At 43.0% G+C, this 25,368-nt stretch overlaps 1 protein-coding gene across 2 annotated transcripts in view; it reads left to right on the forward strand.

The window, feature by feature from the left end:
• Nucleotides 1-25,368, forward strand: part of LOC115208520 (egl nine homolog 1-like) — a 39,283-nt gene that overhangs the window by 11,966 nt on the left and 1,949 nt on the right. The window contains exons 2-4 of one of the 2 annotated variants that reach the window (XM_029776645.1): nt 13,587-13,706; nt 24,500-24,636; nt 25,071-25,138. In XM_029776645.1, the coding sequence (XP_029632505.1) occupies nt 13,587-13,706; nt 24,500-24,636; nt 25,071-25,138 (325 nt within the window). Of the gene's footprint in view, nt 1-13,586; nt 13,707-23,407; nt 23,486-24,499; nt 24,637-25,070; nt 25,139-25,368 lie in introns of those variants that run through there. The other variant, XM_029776646.1, reaches the window with a different exon arrangement.

Here is a 25,368-nt window from a genome sequence, read left to right on the forward strand (position 1 = left end):
TCCCAGTTCACGCTCTGGATAGTCGACCATTAGGGTCCGGGCTAATCAGGGAAGCCACCATCTCCCTGGCCATGGAGACGCAGGGGGGTCACGAGGAGAGAATCAATCAGTCTCTTTCTCATTGACTCTCCTGTGTTTCCCGTGGTACTAGGCCTTCCCTGGCTGGCTCGTCATAACCCCACCATTTCCTGACAACAGAGGGCTCTCATGGGGTGGTCGCGAGAGTGCTCGGGGAGGTGTGTAGGGGTTTCCGTTGGTGCTACCATGGTGGAAAGTCCAGACCAGGTCTCCACCGTGCGCATTCCCCCAGAATATGCCGATTTGGCTCTCGCCTTCTATAAAAAGAAGGCGACTCAATTACCACCCCATCGACGGGGGGGATTGTGCGATAAATCTCCTGGTAGACGCTGCACTTCCCAGGAGTCACGTGTATCCCGTTGCAAGCGGAGACGGTGGCTATGGAGACATATGTCTCCGAATCCCCGCCTCCTCGAGTTTCTTTTTTGTGAAGAAGGATGGAGGTCTGCGCCCGTGCATTGACTATAGAGGTCTCAATCAAATCACGGTGAGGTACAGTTACCCGCTACCTCTTATCGCCACGGTGATTGAGTCAATGCACGGGGCGCGCTTCTTCACTAAACTGGATCTCAGGAGTGTGTACAACCTGGTGCGTATCCAGGAGGGAGATGAGTGGAAGACGGCGTTTAGTACCACCTCAGGGCATTGTGAGTACCTCGTCATGCCGTACGGGTTGATGAATGCTCCAATCCTGTCTTCCAATCCTTCGTAGATGAGATTCAGTGACCTGCACGGGCAGGGTGTAGTGGTGTATATCGATGACATTCTGATATACTCCGCTACACGCACCGAGCATGTGTCCTTGGTGCGCAAGGTACTTGGACGACTGTTGGAGCATGACCTGTACGTCTCCTTCCTAGGGTATCGCATTTCCACATCAGGGGTGGAGATGGAGAGTGACCGCATTGCAGCCGTGCGTAATTGACCAACTCCCACCACGGTAAAGGAGGTGCAGCGATTTTTAGGGTTTGCCAATTACTACCGGAGATTTATCCGGGGTTTTGGCCAGGTGGCTGCTCCCATTACCTCACTGCTGAAGGGGGGGTCCTGTACGTCTGCAGTTGTCGGTTGAGGCGGACAGGGCTTTTGGGCACCTAAGAGCTCTGTTTACCCTCGGCTTCCGTGCTGGCCCATCCAGATCCCTCTTTGGCATTCATAGTGGAGGTGGACGCGTCCGAGGCTGGGATCGGAGCCATGCTCTCTCAGTGCTCGGGCACGCCACCGAAGCTCCGCCCCTGTGCTTTCTTCTCGAAGAAGCTCAGCCCGGCGGAGCGGAACTATGATGTGGGGGACCGGGAGTTGTTGTCTGTGGTTAAGGCTTTGAAGGCGTGGAGACATTGGCTTGAGGGGGCTAAACACCCTTTCCTCATCTGAACTGACCACCGCAACCTGGAGTACATCCAGGCAGCTAGGCGACTGAATCCTCGTCAGGCAAGGTTGGCCATGTTCTTTACCTGTTTTGTGTTTACCCTGTCCTACAGACCAGGTTCCCAGAATGTGAAGGCAGACACACTGTCCCGGCTGTATGACACAGAGGAGCGGCCCATGGATCAGACTCCCATTCTCCCGGCCTCATGCCTGGTAGCGCCGGTCGTGTGGGAGCTGGACGCGGACATTGAGCAGACATTGCGTACAGAGTCCACTCCACTCCAGTGTCCCATCGGGCGTCAGTACGTTCCGTCTGCTATCCGTGACCAGTTGATCTATTGGGCCTACACGTCACCCTCTGGTCATCCGGGGATCGGTTGGACGGTGCGCTGTCTGACTGGGAAGTACTGGTTGCCCACCTTGGCTCGGGACGTGAGGGTTTATGTTTCCTCCTGCTCGGTGTGCGCCCAGTGTAAGGCTCGTAGACACCTGCCCAGAGGTAAGCTACATCCCTTACCCGTTCCACAACGGCCTTGGGTCACACCTGTCGGTGGATTTTCTAACGGATCTTCCTGGTCGTTGTGGATCGTTTCTCTAAGTCCTGTCGTCTCCTCCCTCTGCCCGGTCTCCCTACGGCCCTAAAAACTGCGGAGGCTCTGTTTACACACGTCTTCCGGCACTACGGGGTGCCTGAGGATATACTGTCTGATCGAGGTCCCCAGTTCACTTCAAGAGTCTGGAGGGTGTTCATGGAACGTCTGGGGGTCTCGATCAGCCTAAATAAAAAATATTTTGCATCTTCATAGTGGTAGGCATGTCGTGTAAATCAAATGATACAAACCCCCCAAAAATCAATTTTAATTCCAGGTTGTAAGGCAACAAAATAGCAAAAATGCCAACGGGGTGAATACTTTCGCAATCCACTGTATAGCCATCTGATGCCCAACTGCACAGTCAATGACATGGCACGCAACCGTTGGTACACATCTAGTCGTGAGATCAGTCTTCACCCCTCCACCAGACAGAACTGTACTAGGGTTACAATACAGTACTGTGTTATTCATCCAGTCAATCCACACACGCCAGCTGAACCATGCTGCTAGTATTCACTCATTAAGCCTTATCGCTTGACAAACTTTGAAGTCTTAACCATTCTATGTACAGTGTTGGTGTGTACTGTTAACCGGTTGACCGGTGATGCAAAATAATTCAATACAAAGCAATTCGAATACCTTTGATTGAGCTGTATGGAGAGCAATGCAAGCGTAATTGCTGCCCTGCTCATGTCCCCTTGACTTTGGATGTGTAGTGGACCTTGGCCCCTTGTGTCTCTCTCACCAGCTGTTAATGGCACTCTACTGCCAAACTCTCATGGTTTATCATTACTTCATTCCACAGTCTGCCCCCGTCGAGAGGACTAGTTCACTAAGGTATGCATCTGTTGTGGCCCCTATAGGTTCTTGCCAGGGGTTCATTGCAAAGTCCACAGGCCCACCACTCAAGCTCAACACATGGGGCCCACCCCCTCTTAACACACACACACACACTCAATGTTTTGAGGTTTCAAGATGTACCCAAAAATGAGCTGTTATGTGCACTTATCTCCTGTTTGGAATCTGCTCAATAGGGGTTTAAAAAAGGTAGAGGCTCAGCCAAACTGCTGTGTATCTTCTCTCTCTATTGTTCTGAACTCTCTGATATAAAAACTTGAGACCATTTCTTTAAACAGGGACTTCCTGGCAGGCTGCACCCTATGCTACTGATAGGACGTATTTGAGTCATCCATCGCCAGGACGACCTTCACATTTCCTGCATGCGAGGAACACCCCTTTACCGCCAGCTTTGGGCCCTTACTCAAAAAGGTTGTGTTTAGAGGACAATTGCCTTAAAGACACACTTTGGAAGTTTAGTTCTCATTGTTTAAGTCAAATTGTGGCTTGGATGTTGGCTGCATGTTTCATATGCATATTATACGTTAATACATGCATTTCCTGTTTTCACACAAATCCATGAAAAATATTAGGGAAACAATGTATGCTTTTGCTCATGGTTGTGAAAAAATGTCTCTGTCCAATTAGGTCATTTCTGGACAATGGGCTATTTCAGTCCATTTAGGGTACCCCTTTGGCTCAAGAGCCCCTCCCGGCAGATGTTACCTATAGCCTCTAAGTTAGACCAATAGAGAAAAAAGACACTGATGTAACTGCCATTTTGTTTGGGGGTGTGTCTCTGAACCCTTCGAGCTGCTATAGTTCTCTAGCAAGGTGACTGAGTTTGTTCCGTCACAGCTGTGAAGAAGGACGACCCCCGATAGATCAGTGACTGTTTGGACTGTAGATTGGATTGCTTCCCTTATCAGTCTCTATACACAGACAGACATATGCACGAAGCTCAACTTTGTCTGCCATGGAAAACAGTGCAGCTCTGCTTGCTTGTAACGCAATCCCCAGATTCTATGAACTTTACTTCTCGGTGTCTAAACAAACAAACAACTTCTAAATTACTCGGAGAATGTTGCTTTTGGAACCCGAACATGCTCTGTGTCTTGATGTATCTTCTGTCTATAATGATTGGTTCTGTGGGGAATGCAAAAACAACATTTCACTACAAGAAAAGCCTGGCTTTTGTGGTTACTAAAATTGGTATCTGGTGTCAAGATCTCAAAGTAATATGAAATTACAGTAATACTACACTGGAAACAACACTATGGTATGGGGTTAAAGGAAAACAATCATCTCCCTAGAGTACAGATAGGGCTTTCAAGTGAAATTTGATAGGAAGTAATCCGCCCTGCAAGCTTAAATAGCGGCTTGTTTATTTTCTATAATAATTTCACGTTTGCCTCAGTCGTTAGTTTGTGAGAAGCAGAGAAGTGTCCAGGCTTGAAGGTTTCATTTTTACATTTTCCGGGTGTTAGGCCTGAACAGTAGGAAAATAAACAGACTGACCATGATATTGTGCGCCGGGTATTCAGACTCCCCTGCCATATCCGCTAACAAATTGAAAAGAAACTATCATTATTGTTTCCTAATTGATTGTTTTCCAGCGGTCCTGGGATTTTGCACAAACGCACTCTGTCAAGGTCTTAAAGAACAAGAAAATCTCCCCTTTCTGTGATTGCAAGGCTTTGAGTTATTTGGCAGAAATAAATTATACATCAATGTTTTGTCGCTTGTCACTATTTTGAAAAATACATTTATCACCCAAAGTGTTGGGAGCCTAACACGCTAAAGTTCTCTTGATTGATGGACTTTGACATTTTAAAATGTGTTCATTTATCAACACTTTTCAAAGTTAATTTAACGCTTTTCCGGGTAATTATATGTACATGTTGGAAGTGTTTATTTGAGCACTGTGGGTGTTAAAATTGCTTAGGAGATTTTCCTGTATACTTTCCTGTTTGACAATTCAAAGGACATGTCAACTGCAATTGATAGACTTTTGTACAAATTCAAGGAAATTGGCAACAGTCCAATGCAGCTGGTCCAGTTTCATCTGTGAGTTTGCTCAGCCGTGTCATCTCCTTGTGGCCGTGCACTACAACAGGATGTTTGAGAGGCGCTAAAGCAGCACTTTCTGCAGACTCTGATACGGGCAGCAGGGCCATACTGGTTTCTGACCATTAGCACAATAGCATGTTAGCACCTACTAGACAATGAGGAAATGCTCAAGTTACTAGGCAAAGAATTGTACACTACCCCTTACCCCTTAACATGGCCCATTGCATACATTTGGGATCCACCTGCGATCCCTAAAGAATCTTACTTATGGAGACCTACAAAATGCAGTGGTCCACACATGGTAATGGGAAGCCTATGGCATAATTCCTCCTGGTTGTGCATACTGGTTGTCTCAGGCCTCAAAAATTCCTAAAACCTTTGGTGAGTTACTGGCTGCCTTAGGATTGTTTGAACCTGTCCTGTCAGTTTCCCCACCATTTTTATCCTGTCTAGGAAGAGCTATTGATTAATTTAGGGGCTTGTTTGGACGGGCAGCGATGCAATGGGTTGACCCTCACAGGCTAAATGCTAATGGGCGCTAAAACAGCAATTTAGGGAATGTAAACAAAACAGGCTGAGCTCTCTAGTGAGACACATAGATGGTTTATCCAGGGTTGTGTTCATTAGTCCATAAACTGTGGAAAGCTGACCAATACCGGGATGGACTACGTGGACTTGGCCAATAAGAAACACGCATTTTCATTTTTCGGCGCAAATAAAGTTCTGTTGCATGCCCTAATGAACACAACCCTGGTGTCTGGGTCTGTCAGCCTCTACATACTCCCTGGTGGTGGGTCGGTGCTGGAGCTCTGGCACAATGAAATGCCTAATGCCTCCATTTACATTCTACGGTGGAGATGCACAGGCTAAGGACAGCCCATTTTGCCAAATTGTTTTAATTCAGAAGACCGAGGCTACTCCATTCGCCCAGAACTCACAGTGGCACTGTAGACTCACTGTGGAAAGTCCCCCTCGGGACAGTCGGTGAAACTGACAGGAAATAATAGTTTTGTTACTCTGTTTCAGAGGTTATTTAAGAAAATGTTCACGTCATAGCAACGTATCGGATCCTTGAGTGCTTGAACTCCTTATCCGTGCTGCAGCTCATATGTGAAAACAAAATGAATCCTGGTCCAAATGGGTTCTCATGTGCTTCTGAAATGAAATGACATGACGTTGCTTTACCAATGGTTGGAGTGGGGCTACCGACTTTCGTCTCCAGCTGCACAGAAAGCTTTGATATGATGGCACAACTTGTTGTAACAAATTCTTACAGTAGTGCAATGCTCTTCAATTCTGATCTTAGGGGACCCACAGCTTTTGCACATTCAAGCCCCTGATAAGTTGAATGTGGTGTGTTCAGCACTGGGATAGAACAGAAATGTCCACACCCTGGGTAGGTCCCCAGGACCTAAATTGTAGAACACTGCTGTAAAGAAGAGCATATTTATTGACTTTGAATATTGCAGGCAATTTCAAACGTGGATGAGTTGCTTCGTGATCTAAGTGAAGTTGCATTGAAAGAGTGAAAACAGTTGCTTTTTAAAAAACAGCTGCTTCATATAAATCCAGCTTAAGGCATAAAACAGTGCACATCCTTCTTGAAAGTCAGTCTCACTTTAAAAGGTCACTTTGAAGGCAGTTCAGGTCTGTGTCAGACAGTAACTCATGTAGCGTAAACTGCACACTGCGGGGGTTGTGCATGACCCGTCTCAATCCTCAATTGGCTCGCTAACCTCCCTCTCTTGACCATAACAAATGTGTTTACTCCAACACCGGTTGAGCCTGGCCTGGATGCTCTTCTAGTGCCAGGGCTAGTCCCCACTCCCCGCTAGAGGAGCAGCAGCCAGCTAGAAAACAGACAGGCAGCATCACGCACCGCACGTAGCACGAACATTAAAATAAAGCCTGTCTGGATGGGCTCCAGCTGCCGACACAGCCACCGCTGAGTTTAGATCAGTTCCTCTTCACCCTGAAGTAGGCTTGGGCAGTATACCACATCCCGCAGTGGAGGCTGCTGAAGGTGAGGACGGCTCACAATAATGTCTGGAACGGAGTGAATGAAATGGCATCAAACATATGGAAAGAATGTTTTTGATGTATTTGATACCATTCCACTAATTCGGCTCCAGCCATTACCACGAGCCTGTCCTCCCCAATTAAGGTGCCACCAACCTCCTGTGGTATACCGGGGTATTGAAAAAAGCCACAGGATGTTTTTTCAATACCGTCAAAACTATTTCTATTAAGTTTTTCACAAATATTTGTAGCTAACTTTTAACCATTTCACACCTACCAACAAACGGATGTGATCATTCTACAGTGGTCCCTGTTGCGTACGATCATACCTCTTGATTAGAACGCTTATTTCGAACATCCATTTTCGATTGACACAACAATGAGCATTTGAGCTGGCCACACTTTTTTCCACAAACATTTTTCACAAACACAGTCCTTACAAAGTTATGTCCAGAATGTGACCAGTTTATTTTTGGATGGAATGATCAGACATTTACAGAAGTAGGTACAGCATAACACAATCATCCGAACCAGAAAAATGTAGGCTACATTTGTTCTAGCGCTAAGTGAGGAAAGATTGAAGTAACACAAGCGGTCATATTTTTATAACTCTCGGCTGATAGAAACTACAATATGAATTAGCTAACAGCAATGACTATTTATAATTAATCACATTACGGGTGAGCTCACGACTGATTTGAAATAATTGAGTAAAACACTTTCTAGAACGTAATCTGACGATGGGTAGTTTGTGCGCACCGCCATGCTTGTTTTTTTCTCGCATCAACCAAAGATAAGGAGACAAGATGAGTTTGTTCGGTTTATAGTACAACCTTCAAAAAAGTATTTTTCACACATCATAGGTGTCCATTACAATAAATGCAATAATCGGAATGCATTATTTGTCACTAGTACTTGAAAACATGTGAATAAAACTGTAAATACATTATGCTCCATACATACAGTATCTATGTATCTATGTATGTATCTATGTATGTGCCTACAGTAGAAACAACACGATATACAAAAAAATAAGAAACTTACTTTGATAGGAACGCACACATGTCCAACGTTATTATTTGTAAGGAAAACAACAAGGAAGGCAAAGCGAGCGCCAGCAAGAGAACTTTCCAATTCTTGCAAGACTGCGCAATATATGCATATTTGATCTGCGCAAACATGAGTGAAGTTTATCCGGCTCAGTAAAACCTCAAACATAAATTGTCCGCAACGCTGAAATGGGATACTTCTATGTGAATTAACGAGGAGGCGGAACACACCTCAATTCAAACTGTTGTTAGAAAATACAACTTGCTAGAAAATAATTTGAAATTGACAAGTTTAAACATAGCCTATAGATAATTAGCAGGCAGCGCGTGTTAACTGTCCTGTTGCGTAATAATCACATTTTAGAACAGCGAGTGCATTCTGACATCACTTGCATAAAACAAGTCACGCTGGGGCGACCATTAGAGATATTTGGAACTCACTTGTGAAAAGGTTTTAAGTTAATACCTGCAGTCAACTTGTGTTATACGTTAGGAGATAAAGCAGATTGCGTTCTTAATTTCACCTGTCACATTATGAAGCTTACCGTAGTTCCCCAGAACAGTTTAGCCAGTCGCGTGTTTGTTTTTAAATAGCACAGCAGGAGCCGGTATGTCCATAGCGTTCTATATCTATCGGCGTGTCTCAGTTGTGTGGCGAACACATGAGGTGATGAAGTTACACTTGTATGCAATTCACTACTAATGGCTTTCTGCCAGATGTCAAAAACTCTGGATCTGCACAGTTACAATTTTTTCCCTGTGCTTCCTATTAGCATTTTTTCCTCTTCTTTTTCCATCTGCTTGGTTTACACATGCTGCTCTTCCTTCAGAAAAGCATGCGTCACATCTTTGTTCATTTGCACAATTCCCCTAGTTCACTTTTGCTTGTAAATGTCCATACTCACTGAAAATGACATTTGGTAGCTACTAACTTGTATAATTTTATGAGCTCGATTTCCCTGTCTTTGCAATTAGTTTGTTCGTGTTTCACTCGTTAGCAGTTAGCTAACAGTGTCTATGCGATTTTGCTATTAGTTTGTGCTAATTTTGTTCGCATTTTATAATAGACGGTCAATTAGCTTTTCTCGTGTTTTTAGCTCCCCCTTGTGTGCTATGCCGGTAATATCGTAAATCTCGGGATGAGAGAAGGACGGTATGAAAATCTGGATACTACCCATGTCTACTCTGGAGGTGGCGCGGTGTCAGAGATCGAGTAGGATGAGAGAGCGGGAGACATCACTCATTCACACACACACACAGACGCACACTTACTTTCAAACGTTGAACCATGCAATTACACAGAAAGACTGAAACATGCACAGACACCCTCACCTTCAGACACACAAACACAGGAATACTCAGACATTTACACTCAGATACACTCAGTCAGATACGGACACACATTCCAACTGTGTGCAAAGACTGGAGTGTTGAAGCGCATTATGCGCAATGCCTATAAGTGCAATATAGCCTATTCCATTTGTGTGGCCTTATACAGTTCAGAGCTGTGACCCATTTATGCATTGTGCCTACAGTAAGCGAGTACCTCGCTCCAATACATGTCTATGGCATAACGCATACATTGGCTTTCTCACATCTGCTTGCAGCAGTACGGTATAAAATGTAACTGATCACCATCAACTTTATTAACATAAAACATTCATTAAACATCTGGAAAATAAAGTAACAAGAGCAGCAATTTCAGGTCACAGTTACCAAATTACCCTCAACCCCCTATAACAGTCTTGTGATGGAAATTAAGTGCTTACAGTATGAGATGTGTCTTGCGTTTTGTAGACCGCTGTTGTCATAATATGGTATGCGTAGGGTTGCAAAACTTTTAATCAATTCCCTGGTCTTTCCAAAATCCCTGTTGGTGGATTCCTGGATTCAGGAGCAAAAAAGCAGGAAATATGTAATCCTCCAACCAGGATTTCTAGAAAACCATGGAATTTATTGAAAGCTTCCCCAATTTTACAACCCTAGGTTTTGTACAGGCACTGCCTGTATGAAGGTGGTATTGCTGCCAACCCCCTCACCCTTTCTCTCCATTCACCTGCCCTCTTTCAATGGGGGCACTAGAGAAATCGCTCTTGCACAGAGCTGATAGGAGGCATAGCATGGCATGCGAGACATGACCACCAGAAGCCAAATGACGCAATGTCCACATAATGTAAACCCCCACGGCTCACCACCCCACTCCCCCTCTCGCACTGAGCGAAACCTCTGACGCACTACAGCCCCACACTCAATGTCTTCAAATGGCATCTGACGTTATCTTCCGCATGTGCCCGTTCACTCCCTCGACTTGCGTCAGCCCTTGGAGCTGTGTTGGCTTTGTCCCGACTCGTCTTTTGTTTTTGTTTGCGTGTGTTGGTGGTTCCCTCCATTTCGAGCTCAGCTTGCACCTGCCAGCAGGAAAAGCGCTAATGGTTGGATAACAGTTGAAATAATGGCGAGTGGATTGTGGGGGCTGTCATGTGTCATGCATAGCCTGTCACTGACTGCCGGCTGCAGCATGGAGATCACTCTACGGAATCCGAGGGCGAGCGCGGGGGAGATCGAAGCAGTGTCATTTATATAAAAAAAAAATGTCAAGTCATTTAGCCGAAGCTCTTATCCACAGTTTCTTACAGGAGTATTTAGGGTTAAGTGCCTTGCTCAAGGGCACATCAGATTTTTCACCTAGTCGGCTCGGGGATTGGAACCAGCGACCTCTGTTACTGGCCCAATGCTCTTAAAACGCTAGGCTACCTGCCGCCCTATCCTGATGAGCTAAGCAGAAAAATTCAAACAATAGCAGTGGACCTTTTTTTCCAATTTTCTGCCTCCCTCGTTCCCAACGTTCCGACCTCGACATTCCAAAACTTTCGGGGATGGATTGTTCTGTTGTGCAAAACAAAATAAATCAAGACCTTGGTTATCACAAAGTCTGGCCTTCGCTTTTACGGCATGGTCTCCACACAGACAGACAACCACACGCACACGCAACGTTGATCACCATCGCCTGTCCCAGTTAGACTCAAAGTCTGACCCAGCGCGCCGGTGACCTATTTCGTGACCTCAGACCCCCCCTTTCCTCTCTTTGATTTCCTTTCTTTTGCGTGCGGGCCTCTCTTAAATAAAAAAGACGAGGGGGTTTCCACCATCTGGAAATGACCCTGGCGGAGAGGCGTGAACGGGAGACGTGCAGAACATCCTGGTGGTTAACAGCCTCCGGCCCCACTCATCTCGTCTCACCCCACCTCTCCGTCCCCCTCCACAGATGGAAAAGAGATCAGAAGGCCTTCCAGTTCACAAATAAGCGCATACAGAGAGAGCCCGGTAATCTGGGGGAAACAGCAGTGTAAGCAGTCTCATGTCATAGTATCATACAGTCCTGTGGGGTGGTGGGTTACACTCTGGCCATTGTTGACAGTCTAAGAACCTATCGGAATTCTGTTATCAGTGTAGCATAGTTATGATTATTGCTATAGGAACTTGACAGGGATCTTGTTTGGAAAGCAGTTCCAATTCAGAGTGTTGTCAGTTTGCCTACTTTGGAACTGAATGATTTGTCGCGTCAGTGTTTTCTGTTTCTGTGATTAGATATGAAATATATGCTAACACCTTTCTTTGGATAGTCCCAAATAAATGGTTTGTACATGATTTGTAGATGTTCAATAACATTTCAACTAACTATCCACTAACCCTAATCTTAACCTTAGCAAGTAGTTGCTTATCAATAGTTGTCCCCCCATGATTAAATGAGTCCCCGTACGTTCGTTCGTCACACGCGATTTCTCAGACACCACTGGACTGATTTTGACGAAAACTTAGGCGAATGATGTGTTTTGCCATAGAGATCTGGCATTTACAAAATTACACATTCAGCCCTTTAGAATTTTGTGAGAAAAAAAAACACTTGAACGCGACGCCTATGGCACAGAATGACCTATCTGCACAAATATGATATGTGGCATCTATATGTGGCATCTATAGACAGAAGTCTCTTAACGCAATATTTTCCAGACTAGTACCCAAAACAACATGGCCGCTATTGACCAATAAACATTCACGTGGGCTTGGTCTTGCAAATTAATGCATATAAATCAGTCAAGGATATTCGTATAGTAACAACACTGTCAAGACACAACATATGCGAGAACATTCTTATTGACCCACATGGTGGCACTATAATGGGCACATATGTCTTGATCGGTTTGACTCCGAGTGATTCAATTTGGCACACACGCTCAGGGATATGAGAGCTAACCCATGCAATGTCTCAGACACCACCGGCCCGATTTTGATTCAACTTGGGTGAATGATGCATCTTGCCATAGAGATCTGTCATTTATAAAATGACACTGACTGATCCAAGGGAGGCGCTGCATCGTTCGTGGGGGACGACATGTTCACTTTTGCCTTGTTTTGTTGAAAGTTTGACCATCTGTACTTTCAAGTTGTATTGTCACATGCACAAAGACAGTGAAATGCCTTTTTTGCAAGCTCTTTCCTAACAATTAATGAATCAATATCAGAGCACAGTGCCATCTCTTTTGATCATCTATATGGGACTATCCAAATAAAGTCTGACAAAAATATACTACTTCGCGACTACTCAATTGTAGCCTATGTCCTTGGAAGTACCATACATCTCCAATGACCAAGCAAAATGCATGTGTGTGTCCCTCCCCTCCACTTTGGCCCGGTCCGTGCCAATACCCGTGCACCAAAAGGATGTATCCATTTATAAAAAAAATAAAGATGTATCTGTTCATAAAAAAATGTACAAATCCACCCACGGTTTGTTACGTAACAACTTGTGCCTGTGACCCAGAGACCGACATAATAAAGGGGGAAAATGCCTCGTAAGCCAACAGTTCTGACCTATTGTTTTCTAGCACTTGAAGTAAAGGCCTGACTGATGACACAGCAAAAACAACTTGGCTACTCCAATTAGCCTCTTTCCGTTCAAATCAGCCCAGCAAGTGTGTCAGTCGCGCCTCTGCCTCGTCTTTCACATATCAGCAATTATGAATAACAAGCTCGCCTTTTATGTTTGTCAATCTCTTTTTTGTTAGTGTGCTTTGAACAGGAATAATTGAGTATATACACTTTTTATACACATGCATTTCAATTGCAGTATTGTCCATTATGAAGCAACAAGACTTCTTAAATGACATGACAATTTCATAATAGGAAATATGCTGTTCTATTATATACTTTACCAGAGTGTAGCCTAGTCACGGAGGCAAGTATTCTGAAATGACATAGAATAGCGTGTTAAAAAGGGTCACTTTAAACAATTGGCTATGCGTTAATCATTTGTTGTGAAATGCATTGTAATGATTGTCACATTTAAAAGTTCATTTGGAAAGCAACAGCCAAGCAACTGAATTGCATCTGCAATGATATCCTGAACCGGTGTAATTTATTGCTAACTTGCATGGACATCTCAGAAATAGGTGTTGAAAGTATGTCTACTGTCGGGAAGCATTTTTACCTTCTGTGACAACTTTTACGACACTGTCAAAATGGCCACCCAAAATATTTCCTCCTGACATGTCCTTCTCATATTCTTTTTCAGGCTATGGTGGCCTGTTACCCAGGCGACGGGACTGGGTATGTACGTCACGTGGATAACCCTAACGGCGATGGGAGATGTGTAACGTGTATTTACTATCTCAATAAAGACTGGGAGGCTAAGGTACGTCAAAACAATGAACTGAAAGCAAAACTTTATGTCCAATATTTAGTTTATACTAACCCAAAATTTGGCACATGACTTTTTTTTCTGGTTGTAAACTGGTTCTCTGTTTGAGGAGACTTCGCCTGGTAAAGAAGGATTTTTCATGACAAGATCTAGATGGCATGGGAAAGACTACATATTTTGGTCAAATTCTAACCAGTAAAAACAAATCTGGTTCCTTAAAAACAAAACAGTAGACCTATCTACTCAAGGCCTATTCATCAAGGATGCCATAATGACGTCATTGCAATCAGATTTCTCTGCTGGGAACAACACTGTGGCTTTCAATATTGACTCTGTTAATTCCATGCCAGTCACCCTTTAGAGTTCAGTTTCTGGATGTAATCCCAAAGTTTACCAACCAGCCCACTAAATGAGTTTATGCGGAGGAGAGAAGCGTTGATCGATAAAGGGGAAAGGGGGGTGCCTAAACAGGTACTGACACACTATGGATTAATCCCATACATACTGTACACTGACTCCATTGCCTGACTACCCAAACTCCTTGCTCCAGAAACCAATGGGTTGGGACAGAGTCAGAACACATGTTGGTAAAGCGTTGTTTTGAAAATGTATCATTGGCTTTGAAACTCTGATTGGTTAGAGAGGATCCAGTCTGATGACTTTTGTTTTGTAAAGCGTCCCTCATTTTGATGTCACCACAGACGACTTCAACGATGGCAGTCTGACTGAAGTATGTAGCAAACAATAGAGCAGCGGAAGAACTCAGTTTGAGTCGTCAGGTAACTGACTCCATACCATATGCATGGTGTCCATATTAGGACAGTCTCTGATAGACAAATCAGAGGGATACCAACACCTTGTGAATCTGAAGCTGTTCTAATATGACAACCATACATGCTACGGTGTGACAAGTGATGACAAAAGCCATTTCTGACATGGCTGACTATGGAGTCCTGTTGGGATGGAAAACATGTAATGGACACAGTCTGCATCATTTACAGCTAATGTGGGCACTTACTGCTATTACATTTTCATCTCAATTGCACAAATAATACACACAATCCCACACACACAGGCATTCATGCACCAAAGGGGATGGCAGTAACTTCTAGAACAAACCCCAGGGCTACCACTAGAACATTGTGATTGCAGGTGGAAACTATGCTGGAATGGGAATGACAGGCAGGCAGGTCCTCTCACTCTCCCACTCTGACGTTGTGGGCCTTAATTCTAATACGATAGCTCCCTCCCTGCTCTCTCCCCCTTATCTTTGCCATTGCTGACCCTCCTCTCAGATCTGAAAGAATTAACGTGAATAGGGAGATAAAGGAGTTATCAGTTTGGAATCCACTAGTGGGGCCATATACTAGGGCTGCAGCCTAGGCCCTTGTAAGACTCGACAGAAGAGAAGCTGTCAGTCTCACTGCCCTACAGGCCTGGTCTAAGATTAGCAGCTAATTATTAAATTAGGACCACTTAGAGATCTTACCTGGGTCATGTTCAGTAAGGAGAAAACAGAGTGAAACAAGAGGAACTACCTAAACTTTTCCAATAAAGACACAGATTTTAATTTACTGTTGTGTAATTTCCCTATGGTGTGCCCTACTGAGCACGACCCTAAACTTACAAATGTCTCACCATCGGACATCCCAAACATTTTGTTGTAGCCCTGAACCAGCACACCTGATTCACCTAATCAAGGGTTTGAGGATTAGTTGAATCAGGTGTGCTAGCTCTGGAATATCACATATATGGAATGGTTGGAGGTCTCCATGGAATAGTTTGAGGAATGCTGGAGAAGTTGATGCATCATCAGTGTTTCGCACTTCCAGTCATCCAGTACCCCCGGACAAGCACACCTGATTCAACTTGTCAACTAATCATCAAGCCCTCAATTAGTTGAATCAGGTGCGTTTGTCTTGGGCTACAACAATAATGTGTGCTGTTGGGGGTACTCGAGGACCAGGGGTTGGGAAATATTTAAGCAATAATGCCTGAGAACTCGGGAATTATTGTCTGACAGCTCCCAACAAGGGTTGTTCTGAGAACCTAGGCGAAGCCAAGGGCCGGGATACAGCCCATGGAGGGAGTTGTCACACAATAATTCCCGGGTATGAGGGCGTTATTGCTTTTATAAACGTTTGCCAACATATTTACACAAATATTTTATCTTAAAAATATTATTTTAACAAGTAAATTTGTTTTTGCATTCTGAAATTGCTACCCAAGCGGGCTGGTCGTTAGTTCTTTTCTCATGTTTTGACCCAGTCGTTAATTCAAATAATTATATTCATTCGACGTTGCTATGCTAAACAAATCATTAGCATGTAGCTAGCTAGCAGAGATTCAATAATGATGAGAGACAAGAACCTCAATTTTTGTTTTTTTATTTTTATTTCACCTTTATTTAACCAGGTAGGCTAGTTGAGAACAAGTTCTCATTACAACTGCGACCTGGCCAAGATAAAGCAAAGCAGTGCGACACAAATAACAACACAGAGTTACACATGGAATAAACAAACATACAGTCAAGAATACAATAGATGAAGTCTATATACAGTGTGTGCAAATGAGGTAGGATAAGGGGGGTGAGGCAATAAATTGGCCATAGTGGCGAAATTTATTACAGTATGACAAATTAAACACTGGGTTGATAGTTGTGCAGAAGATGAGCTTGCAAGTAGTGGTACTGGGGTGCAAAGGAGCAAAATAAATCAAATAAATAGCAATATGGTGATGAGGTAGTTGGACGGGCTATTTACAGATTGGCTATGTACAGGTGCAGGGATCTGTGAGTGATTTTTGCAGTTCGTTCCGGTCATTGGCAGCAGAGAACTGGAAGGAAAGGCGGCCGAAGGAGGAATTGGCTTTGGGGGTGACCAGTGAAATATACCTGCTGGAGCGTGTGCTGCGGGTGGGTGCTGCTATGGTGACCAGTGAGCTGAGATAAGGCGGGGCTTTACCTAGCAACGACTTATAGATGACCTGGAGCCAGTGGGTTTGGCGACGGATATGAAGCGAGGACCAGCCAACGAGAGCATACAGGTCGCAGTGGTGGGTAGTATATGGGGCTTTGGTGACAAAACGGATGGCACTGTGATAGACTGCATCAAATTTGCTGAGTAGAGTGTTGGAGGCTATTTTGTAAATGACATCGCCGAAGTCAAGGATCGGTAGGATAGTCAGTTTTACTAGGGTATGTTTGACAGCATGAGTGAAGGATGCTTTGTTGCGAAATAGGAAGCCAATTCTAGATTTAATTTTGGATAAATAATGATTTAATAAATATCCAATAGGCATACATAGGCAACAACTATTATGGTTGGCAAGTCCAAGCTAACCAAGCTAGTTGGTGATGTTAATAGTGACGTTTCCATTGATGGCACACGAATGGAAGAACTGTCCATGGTCCTGGCAATGGTTAGTGACAGCCAGTGTTTGCCTCTTCTTTGGCGGAGAATCGGACATCCCTCACATTGTTGCCAGCTAAAATGTCACTCCAGCACTTTCTGTTCTCCATGTTAGGGGCTGCCAAAAACCCTTAAATGAGCTCTCGCACCGATGGCCACACACATACATTATTTCCTGTTGTCCCACATATCAACCAATCAGCATCCAGGGTCCAAACAACCTGTTTTATAATGATCTACAATATGAACTCTACTAAGAGGTAGATACCCGGTAGATACTTCCAGTGGGTCTTAATAGCTGCTAATACGCTGAAGAAAAATATTTACGCAACATGCAACAGTTTCAAAGATTTTACTGTGTTACTGTCCATATAAGGAAATCAGTCAATATGAAATAAATTCATTAGGCCCTAATCTATGGATTTCACATGATAGGGAATACAGATATGCATCTGTTGGTCACAGATACCTGAAAAAAAAGGTAGAGGCGTAGATCAGAAAACCAGTCAGTATCTGGTGTGACCTCCATTTGCCTCATGCAGCATGTCATATCTGCTTCGCATAGAGCTGATCATGCCGTTGATTGTGGCCTGTGGAATGTTGCCCCCTCCTCTTCAATGGCTGTGCGAAGTTGCTGGATATTGGCGGGAACTGGAACACACTGTCGTACACGTCGATCCAGAGCATCCCAAACCTGCTCAATGGGTGACATGGCTGGTGAGTATGCAGGCCATGGAAAACTGTGACATTATCAGCTTCCAGGAATTGTGTACAGATCCTTGTGACATGGGGCCGTGCTTTATCATGCTGAAACATGAGGTGATGGTGGTGGATGAATGGCACAACAATGGGACTCAGGATCTTGTCACGGTATCTCTGTGCATTCAAATTGCAATCAATAAAATGCAATTGTGTTTGTTGTCCGTATCTTATGCCTGCCCATACCGTAACCCCACCGCCACCATGGGGCACTCTGTTCACAACGTTGACATCAGCAAACCGTTCACCCACAGGACGCCATACACGCTGTCTACCATCTGCCCAGTTCAAGACCTTGGTGAGGACAACAAGCACGAAGATAAGCTTCATTGAGATGGTTTCTGACAGAAATTCTTTGGTTGTGCAAACCCAGAGTTTCATCTGCTCTCCGGGTGGCTGGTCACAGACGATCCCGCAGGTGATGAAGCTGGATGTGGAGGTCCTGGGCTGGCGTGGTTACACGTGGTCTGCGGTTCTGAGGTCAGTTGGATGCGCTTCCAAATGATCTAAAACGACATTGGAGGTGGGTTATGGTAGAGAAATGAACATTCGATTCTCTGGCAACAGCTCTGGTGGACATTCTTGCAGTCAGCATGCCAATTTCACACTCACTCAAAGCTTGACACATCTGTGGCGTTGTGTGACAAAACAACAAATTTTATAGTGGACCTACACAAATCCACTAATCAAAGGTTTGAGGATGAGATGATTAGTGGAATGACGTGTGTAGTGCTACGGCAAAGCAAAAATGTCCAGCCCTTTGGGTCCCCACAACCAGGATTAAGAAACACTGATCTACAATATGGGTTTATTAACAGATTGATTAACAGACCAAGTTTCTAAAAGGAGGCCTGGGTAAGTCCAGATGTGGCTTCAGTTATGGATAAATATACTTTATAAGACAAATTGGGACTGCAGGATGAATTAGAAAGTATGTGTGTTTGGTGCCATTTACACCATGTAGATACTCAGGGTGTTTCCACACTTGGTCCCTTCCAGACAATTTTCGCTTAATTTATTGTGTGCAGTGTGAACACTGCAAAGGAACTCAGACGCCTCAAAAGAGACCCCATATGGAAAGATGTTTTAACATAAATACATTACATTTTTATATCAATAATTGTCTTCCTTTATATCAATAATTTCATTTCTTATATCAATAATTGAATGTTTTATATCCCCAAAAACGATTTATTAATATAAAAATGGATTTTTATAAATAAAAAAAGATCTATATTTTTATTATTGATATGCTTTAAATATATATATATATATATATATATATATATATATATATATATATATATATATATATAATTTTAAAATAATTTTTGATATTGATAAATCATTTTTGTATATCTATAATTCTATGATAACGACCTTCATGGGGGCAGGATTACATTTGCATGCTGCTACATATCTTCCCTGCTCCCAACAGGAAGACACAGCAACATGGCCGCACGTGTATTTCACCAAGTTAGGAGCGTTGCAGCAAAGATGCGCAGGACGCCGTGACCCTGTTGCTACAGTAATATAGACATTATGTAGGCCTAAGCACAGCTCTTCTGGCACTATTGAGGAGCAGCAGTGGATAGTATTTTCAGGGAGGAAAGAAAGTTTGCAGGGGAATCGAATTAACAAACACCGGTTTTTCCATTGAATCCTATTGGGAGTTATTGATATAAAAAAATAGAATTTCAATGAATACATGTTAAAACAGCTTTCCATAGCCCACCACGTGATCTCGAGAGGTTGCTTGAATTCCGGTTCCCTTTTTAGGGCAATTTAAGCTCCTGAGGTTCGCTTGTCATTATTCCCGCACCACACTAGGCTACTGCAACACGGTTTCCCCTGACATAACCCCTCACATTGGTGCCACAAAACAAAAGAGAGATGGTGTGCAGATCCGCAAAAAAAAAGTGCTGTTTTTTTTATATTGATTAGCTATTGTCAAGGATGCACAGAAATTCAAAAATAGGTGTGGACATTTTAGTTAAGGTTAGTTGTTTGCAATATGTGATCTATAGGCTAAGGGAGCTTCATAAGCTGTTTATTCAACAACATATTTGGTGAGAATTACAACAGGGTACAAAATCAATTCTAGCTCTTAAAGGGGCAGTAGCCTACATTGGGTGTACATTTTCAATTACAGCATTATTTAATCTGCAGTTATGCTTCTGCTATTTATTTTGTTACTAATTGTCACGTCCTGACCATAGAAAGATGTTATTTTCTATGGTAGAGTAGGTCAGGGCGTGACAGGGGGATTTTTTTCTATGTTTTGTATTTCTATGTTTAGGTTATAGTTTTGTATTTCTATGTTGGGGTTTTGTTTGAGATGATCTCCAATTAGAGGCAGCTGGTCCTCGATGTCTCTAATTGGAGATCATACTTGAGTAGGGGTTTTTCCACCTGGGTTTTGTGGGTGATTCATTTTGAGTAGTGTATGTTTTTTGTCATTCAGTTTATTTATGTATTGCATAGTTTCACAGTATAAATAAAATGTGGAACGACACACACGCTGCACTTTGGTCCGCTCATTCCTACGACAGCCGTGACCCTAATAATATTTACATTGCCTTCAGAAAGTATTTTGTTGCTGGCCAACACACAATACCCCATTATGTCAAAGTGGAATTGTTTTGTCAAAATCTTCGCAAATGAAAAGCTGAAATGTGAGTCAATAAGTTTTCAAACCCAGTGTTTAACATGATTTTTGAATGAATACCTAATCTCTATACCCCACACATACAATTATCTGTAACGTCCCTTCAGTCGAATTTCAAACACAGATTCAACCACAAAGATCAAGGTTTTCCAATGCCTTGCGACGAAGGGCACCTATAGGTAGATGGGTAAAAATATCCCTTTGAGCATGGTGAAGTTATTAATTACACTTTGGATGGTGTATCAATGAGGCCAATGGTGACTTAAAACAGTTAAAGTGTAATGTCTGTGATAGAAGAAAACTTAGGATGGATCAACAACATTGTAGTTACTCCACAATACTAACCTAATTGACAGAGTGAAAAGAAGACAAGCTGTACAGAATACAAATATTTATTAAAAATGCATCCTGTTTGCAACAAACTTTTTGTCCTGAATCCAAAATGTTGCACAATCCAGGTGTGGAAAGGTCTTAGAGACTTACCCAGAAAGACTCACAGCTGTAATATTTTGTGTAGGTGGTTGACACAAAACTACAATTAAATCAGTTTTAATCCCACTTTGTAACACAACAAAATGTGGAAAATGTCAAGGGGTGTGAATACTTTCTGAAGGCACATGTTAATAGGATATTCTGATAAAAAATGATTGCATTTAGTTAAAAGATTAGACAATCTATTAGCTTCCAAAATATAAGTAGGTATGTCTAGCTGTCCGATAACGGATGGAATGGCTTGTCTTGCACTTTGTAAAAATGCATTAAGTGAATGTTAGAAAAATGTCTTGCTTCCTTTCTAAACATATCAATTTGAATGCAAAGAGGACTCGGATCACAGAATAGGTGAAGTGAACTGGCAAAATAGTTGAGTCCTCATTTTAAAGGCAGGGGCAGTGTGAATACAAAGTGAACCGAGTTCACTTTAAAGAGGACTGTGAAAACACCCTCAAAGAGCTCGGTCAAAGAGCTCGTTTCGGTGTTGTTTCTAGTAGAAACCATGTTGTAGACCGATTGTTACCTCATACATATAAAAAATAAGTTAAACAGTATTTCCACATTTTTTTCTGTTAACTTTATAAGCTCATAGTGGGTAACAAAATTGGAGGCATAGCTGTGATTTACTATGAAGGAAACAGCCAAGAGGACACAAGTTGTGGTACCAAGAGAGTACAGGGCACTTATTTACAAATACTACACAATGAAATGGCCAATCTCTGAATAGAGAGAATATTTGGTTAGCCAATCTATTAGCACATAAAGTAAACTAAAAGTGATTAAGGTAATGTTTAACTGATTTTCAATCATGTAAGCACGAGGTATCATTTGCCCTTTTTAAGTGTATCCACATGGCACTATGGAGTGATATTAGAGCTGACAGAAATAGAATCTGAATTGAATCATTTTGAATCATTTGAAAATGATTGAGATCAGATAAAATTTCTGTTGCCACTAAAATCACTCCAAATAGCAATACCTTCCCTTTTAGTTATTTTCTACTTATGATGTAGGGTTAAGACCAAGTTACTACTCTCTCATACTCACTAGTTCCTCATCATTCCCCAGCCCCCCTTAGGAGGCGAACGGTTAACTTGATCCCCCAGAGAAGCTTGGGGAAACGTGCATGTTTGAAGGTCAACAGACCCCGCTCTCATGTCTTCTTCACACACTGCACACACACACACACACACACACACACACACACATCAGACCCCACGCAGTCACACGCAAACACACACACACACCCCTCACACATACCTGTCACACACCGGCCCCCAAGCAAACCTGCATTCATAAGTTATGTAAATCACGCCGTGCAGATTCCTCATAGCTATGTTTAGCACCAGGTTAACCCACAGGAAAAAGCCATTCTCCTTTTAACATTTTCCCACCCTTGACATTTCTATCCTGCGTGTTTCAAGGGGTGTGTGTATGCATGCATTTATTTGTATGTGTTGAGATGTGTGATATATGGCCAGATAAGTGCTGTTCTTAAGCACAACGCAACACGGAGTGCCTGGACTCACCCCATAGCCATATTTTTATTTAAATAGGCAAGTCAGTTAAGAACAAAATCTTATTTACAATGACGGGCTACCGGGGAACAGTGGGTTAACTGTCTTGTTCGGTGGCAGAACGACTGATTTTTACCTTGTCAGCTTAGGGATTCCATCCAGCAACCTTTCGGTTAATGGGCCAACGCTCTAACCACTAGGCTACCTGACGCCCCATATATCACAAACCCCCGAGGTGCCTTATTGCTATTATAAACTGGTTACCAATGTAATTAGAGCAGTAAAAATAAATGTTTTGTCATACCTGTGGTATACGGTCTGATATACCACAGCTGTCAGCCAATGAGCATTCAGGGCTAGGGCCATTCCCCCCAGAAATGTCCGGGAGCTTGCAGGTGCCTTGGTGGAAGAGGGGGGTAACATCTCACACCAAGAACTGGCAAATCTGGTGCAGTCCATGAGGAGGAGATGCACTGCAGTACTTAATGCAGCTGGTGGCCACACCAGGTACTGACTGTAAATTTGGATTTTGACCCCCCCTTTGTTCAGGGACACATTATTCAATTTCTGTTAGTCACCTTGTCTGTGGAACTTGTTCAGTTTATGTCTCACTTGTTGAATCTTATGTTCATACAAATATTTACACATGTTAAGTTTGCTAAAAATTAACGCAGTTGACAGTGAGGACATTTTTTTTTTTGCTGAGTTTACTTCCTCATTACTCCCCGCTATTTGCCTAACAAGCGGTTAATTTAGCCACAACTGAAGGTGAATCTGGTACAAATGGTTTGAACCAAAATGCAACCCTGTTTCGCTCCCGAACCTCATATCACTTTTTTTTCTGCACAGTCAGGATCACGTCATACACTACATGGACAGAAGTATGTGGACACCCCTTCAAATTAGTGGATTTCAGCTACATCCGTTGCTGACAGGTGTATAAAATCGAGCACACAGCCATGCAATCTCCATCAGTGACTTTCAACGTGGCACCGTCATAGGATGTCACCTTTCCAACAAGTCAGTTTGTAAAATTTCTGCCCTGCTAGAGCTGCCCCGATCAACTGTAAGTGCTGTTATTGTGAAATTGAAACGTCTAGGAGCAACATAGGCTCAGCCGCGAAGTGGTAGGCCACACAAGCTCACAGGATGGGACAGCCGAGTGCTGAAGAGTGTAGCGCATAAAAAACGCCTGCCCTCAGTTGCAACACTCATTACAGAGTTCCAAACTGCCTCTGGAAGAAATGTCAGCACAAGACCTGTTTGTCGGGAGCTTATTGAAATGGGTTTCCATGGTCGAGCAGCTGCACACAAGCTTAAGATCACCATGCGCAATGCCAAGCGTCAGCTGGAGTGGTGTAAAGCTCGCCGCCATTGGACTCTGGAGCAGTGGAAACGCGCTCTCTGGAGTGATGAATCACGCTGGCAGTCTAACAGACGAATCTGGGTTTGGCTTATGCCAGGAGAACGCTACAGTATCTGTATGCTACAGCAGATGATTCTGTGCTTTGTGGCAACAGTTTGGGGAATGCCCTTTGACCGGCCTGCAAATATATATATTTAAATATAGATTTAAATATATTTAATTACAAAGGTTATTGTTCGATGATATTTGCAATTGCTAATGAAACTTGGTGCTTGGTTTCCCTGCGGAAGATTGTTAATATGACAATGTACCTTGCTGCAGAATGGCATTTTCAAAAAAGTTATGTTTCAATGCCCAGAACGGTAGGTATTTTTTAAAGGTGTTTTTAAAGGTTTTTATTCCATTCGATTTTTCTTTCTATTCGCACCTTTTGCTGTTTTATGAGGGGATATGTTCTTTGACAAATCAAAATGGGGGAATACAATTTTAATAATTTCTGAAATAATTAATTAATTAATTATTGGATACGTTTGGATAATTTATTGATGTCACACATGACTTGTTTTGTCTCGCAGGAACACGGAGGAATCCTGAGGATTTTCCCAGAGGCCAAGGCACAGTTCGCCGACATCGAACCCAAGTTCGACCGCCTGCTCTTCTTCTGGTCGGACCGGCGGAACCCCCATGAGGTGCAGCCAGCATACCACACCAGGTAGGGTGATCTCTTAGCTTGACCTCTGACCTTTTGACCGCAGAGAAAATGTCATACTCCTGACCTTCGACCCAGGGTTGTCTGCTTGTCTTCCATCACAACCCCACACCTCCTGTTTTGTCTTTCGTATTGTAATGTCATATAAGTAAAGCATCCGTCAGGCCATTTTAAGAACTTGGTTGAAGCGTGAATTGTGACATAGTTTACATTAGGTTAATGCATGCCTTGATCTATGAACAGACATTATTGTAAAGTGTTACCACATTAAGCAACACCACCAACACTATCCAGCTTTAATATATTTGAAAATGCTCAATACTGTTAGAATAGTTGGACCATGACAAATGGTTGGGTAGTGTTAGTATGTATACCTATTATGTGAATAATTGTATGTTAGTTGACCTCTCTTTTTCGTTGTCTCACTCGCTGTCCAGGTATGCCATAACAGTGTGGTATTTTGATGCCGATGAACGAGCTCGGGCCAAGGAGAAATACCTAACAAGTAAGATGGAGCCCTGGGCACGTATTCATAAAATGTCTCAAAGTAGGAGTGCTGATCCAGGATCAGTTTTGCCTTTCGGATCCTAATAAATAAGATAAAATGATCCTAGATCAGCACTTGATCTTAAATCAGCACTGTGAGACTAAGACGCTTTATGACTACAGGACCATAGTGATCATCATACGAAATAATAATTTATAGGAAGTCATTGGAAATAAGAATTTGTTCTT

The sequence above is a fragment of the Salmo trutta genome, chromosome 14 (assembly GCF_901001165.1).
Source record: "Salmo trutta chromosome 14, fSalTru1.1, whole genome shotgun sequence".
Classification (NCBI taxonomy): Eukaryota; Metazoa; Chordata; class Actinopteri; order Salmoniformes; family Salmonidae; genus Salmo; species Salmo trutta.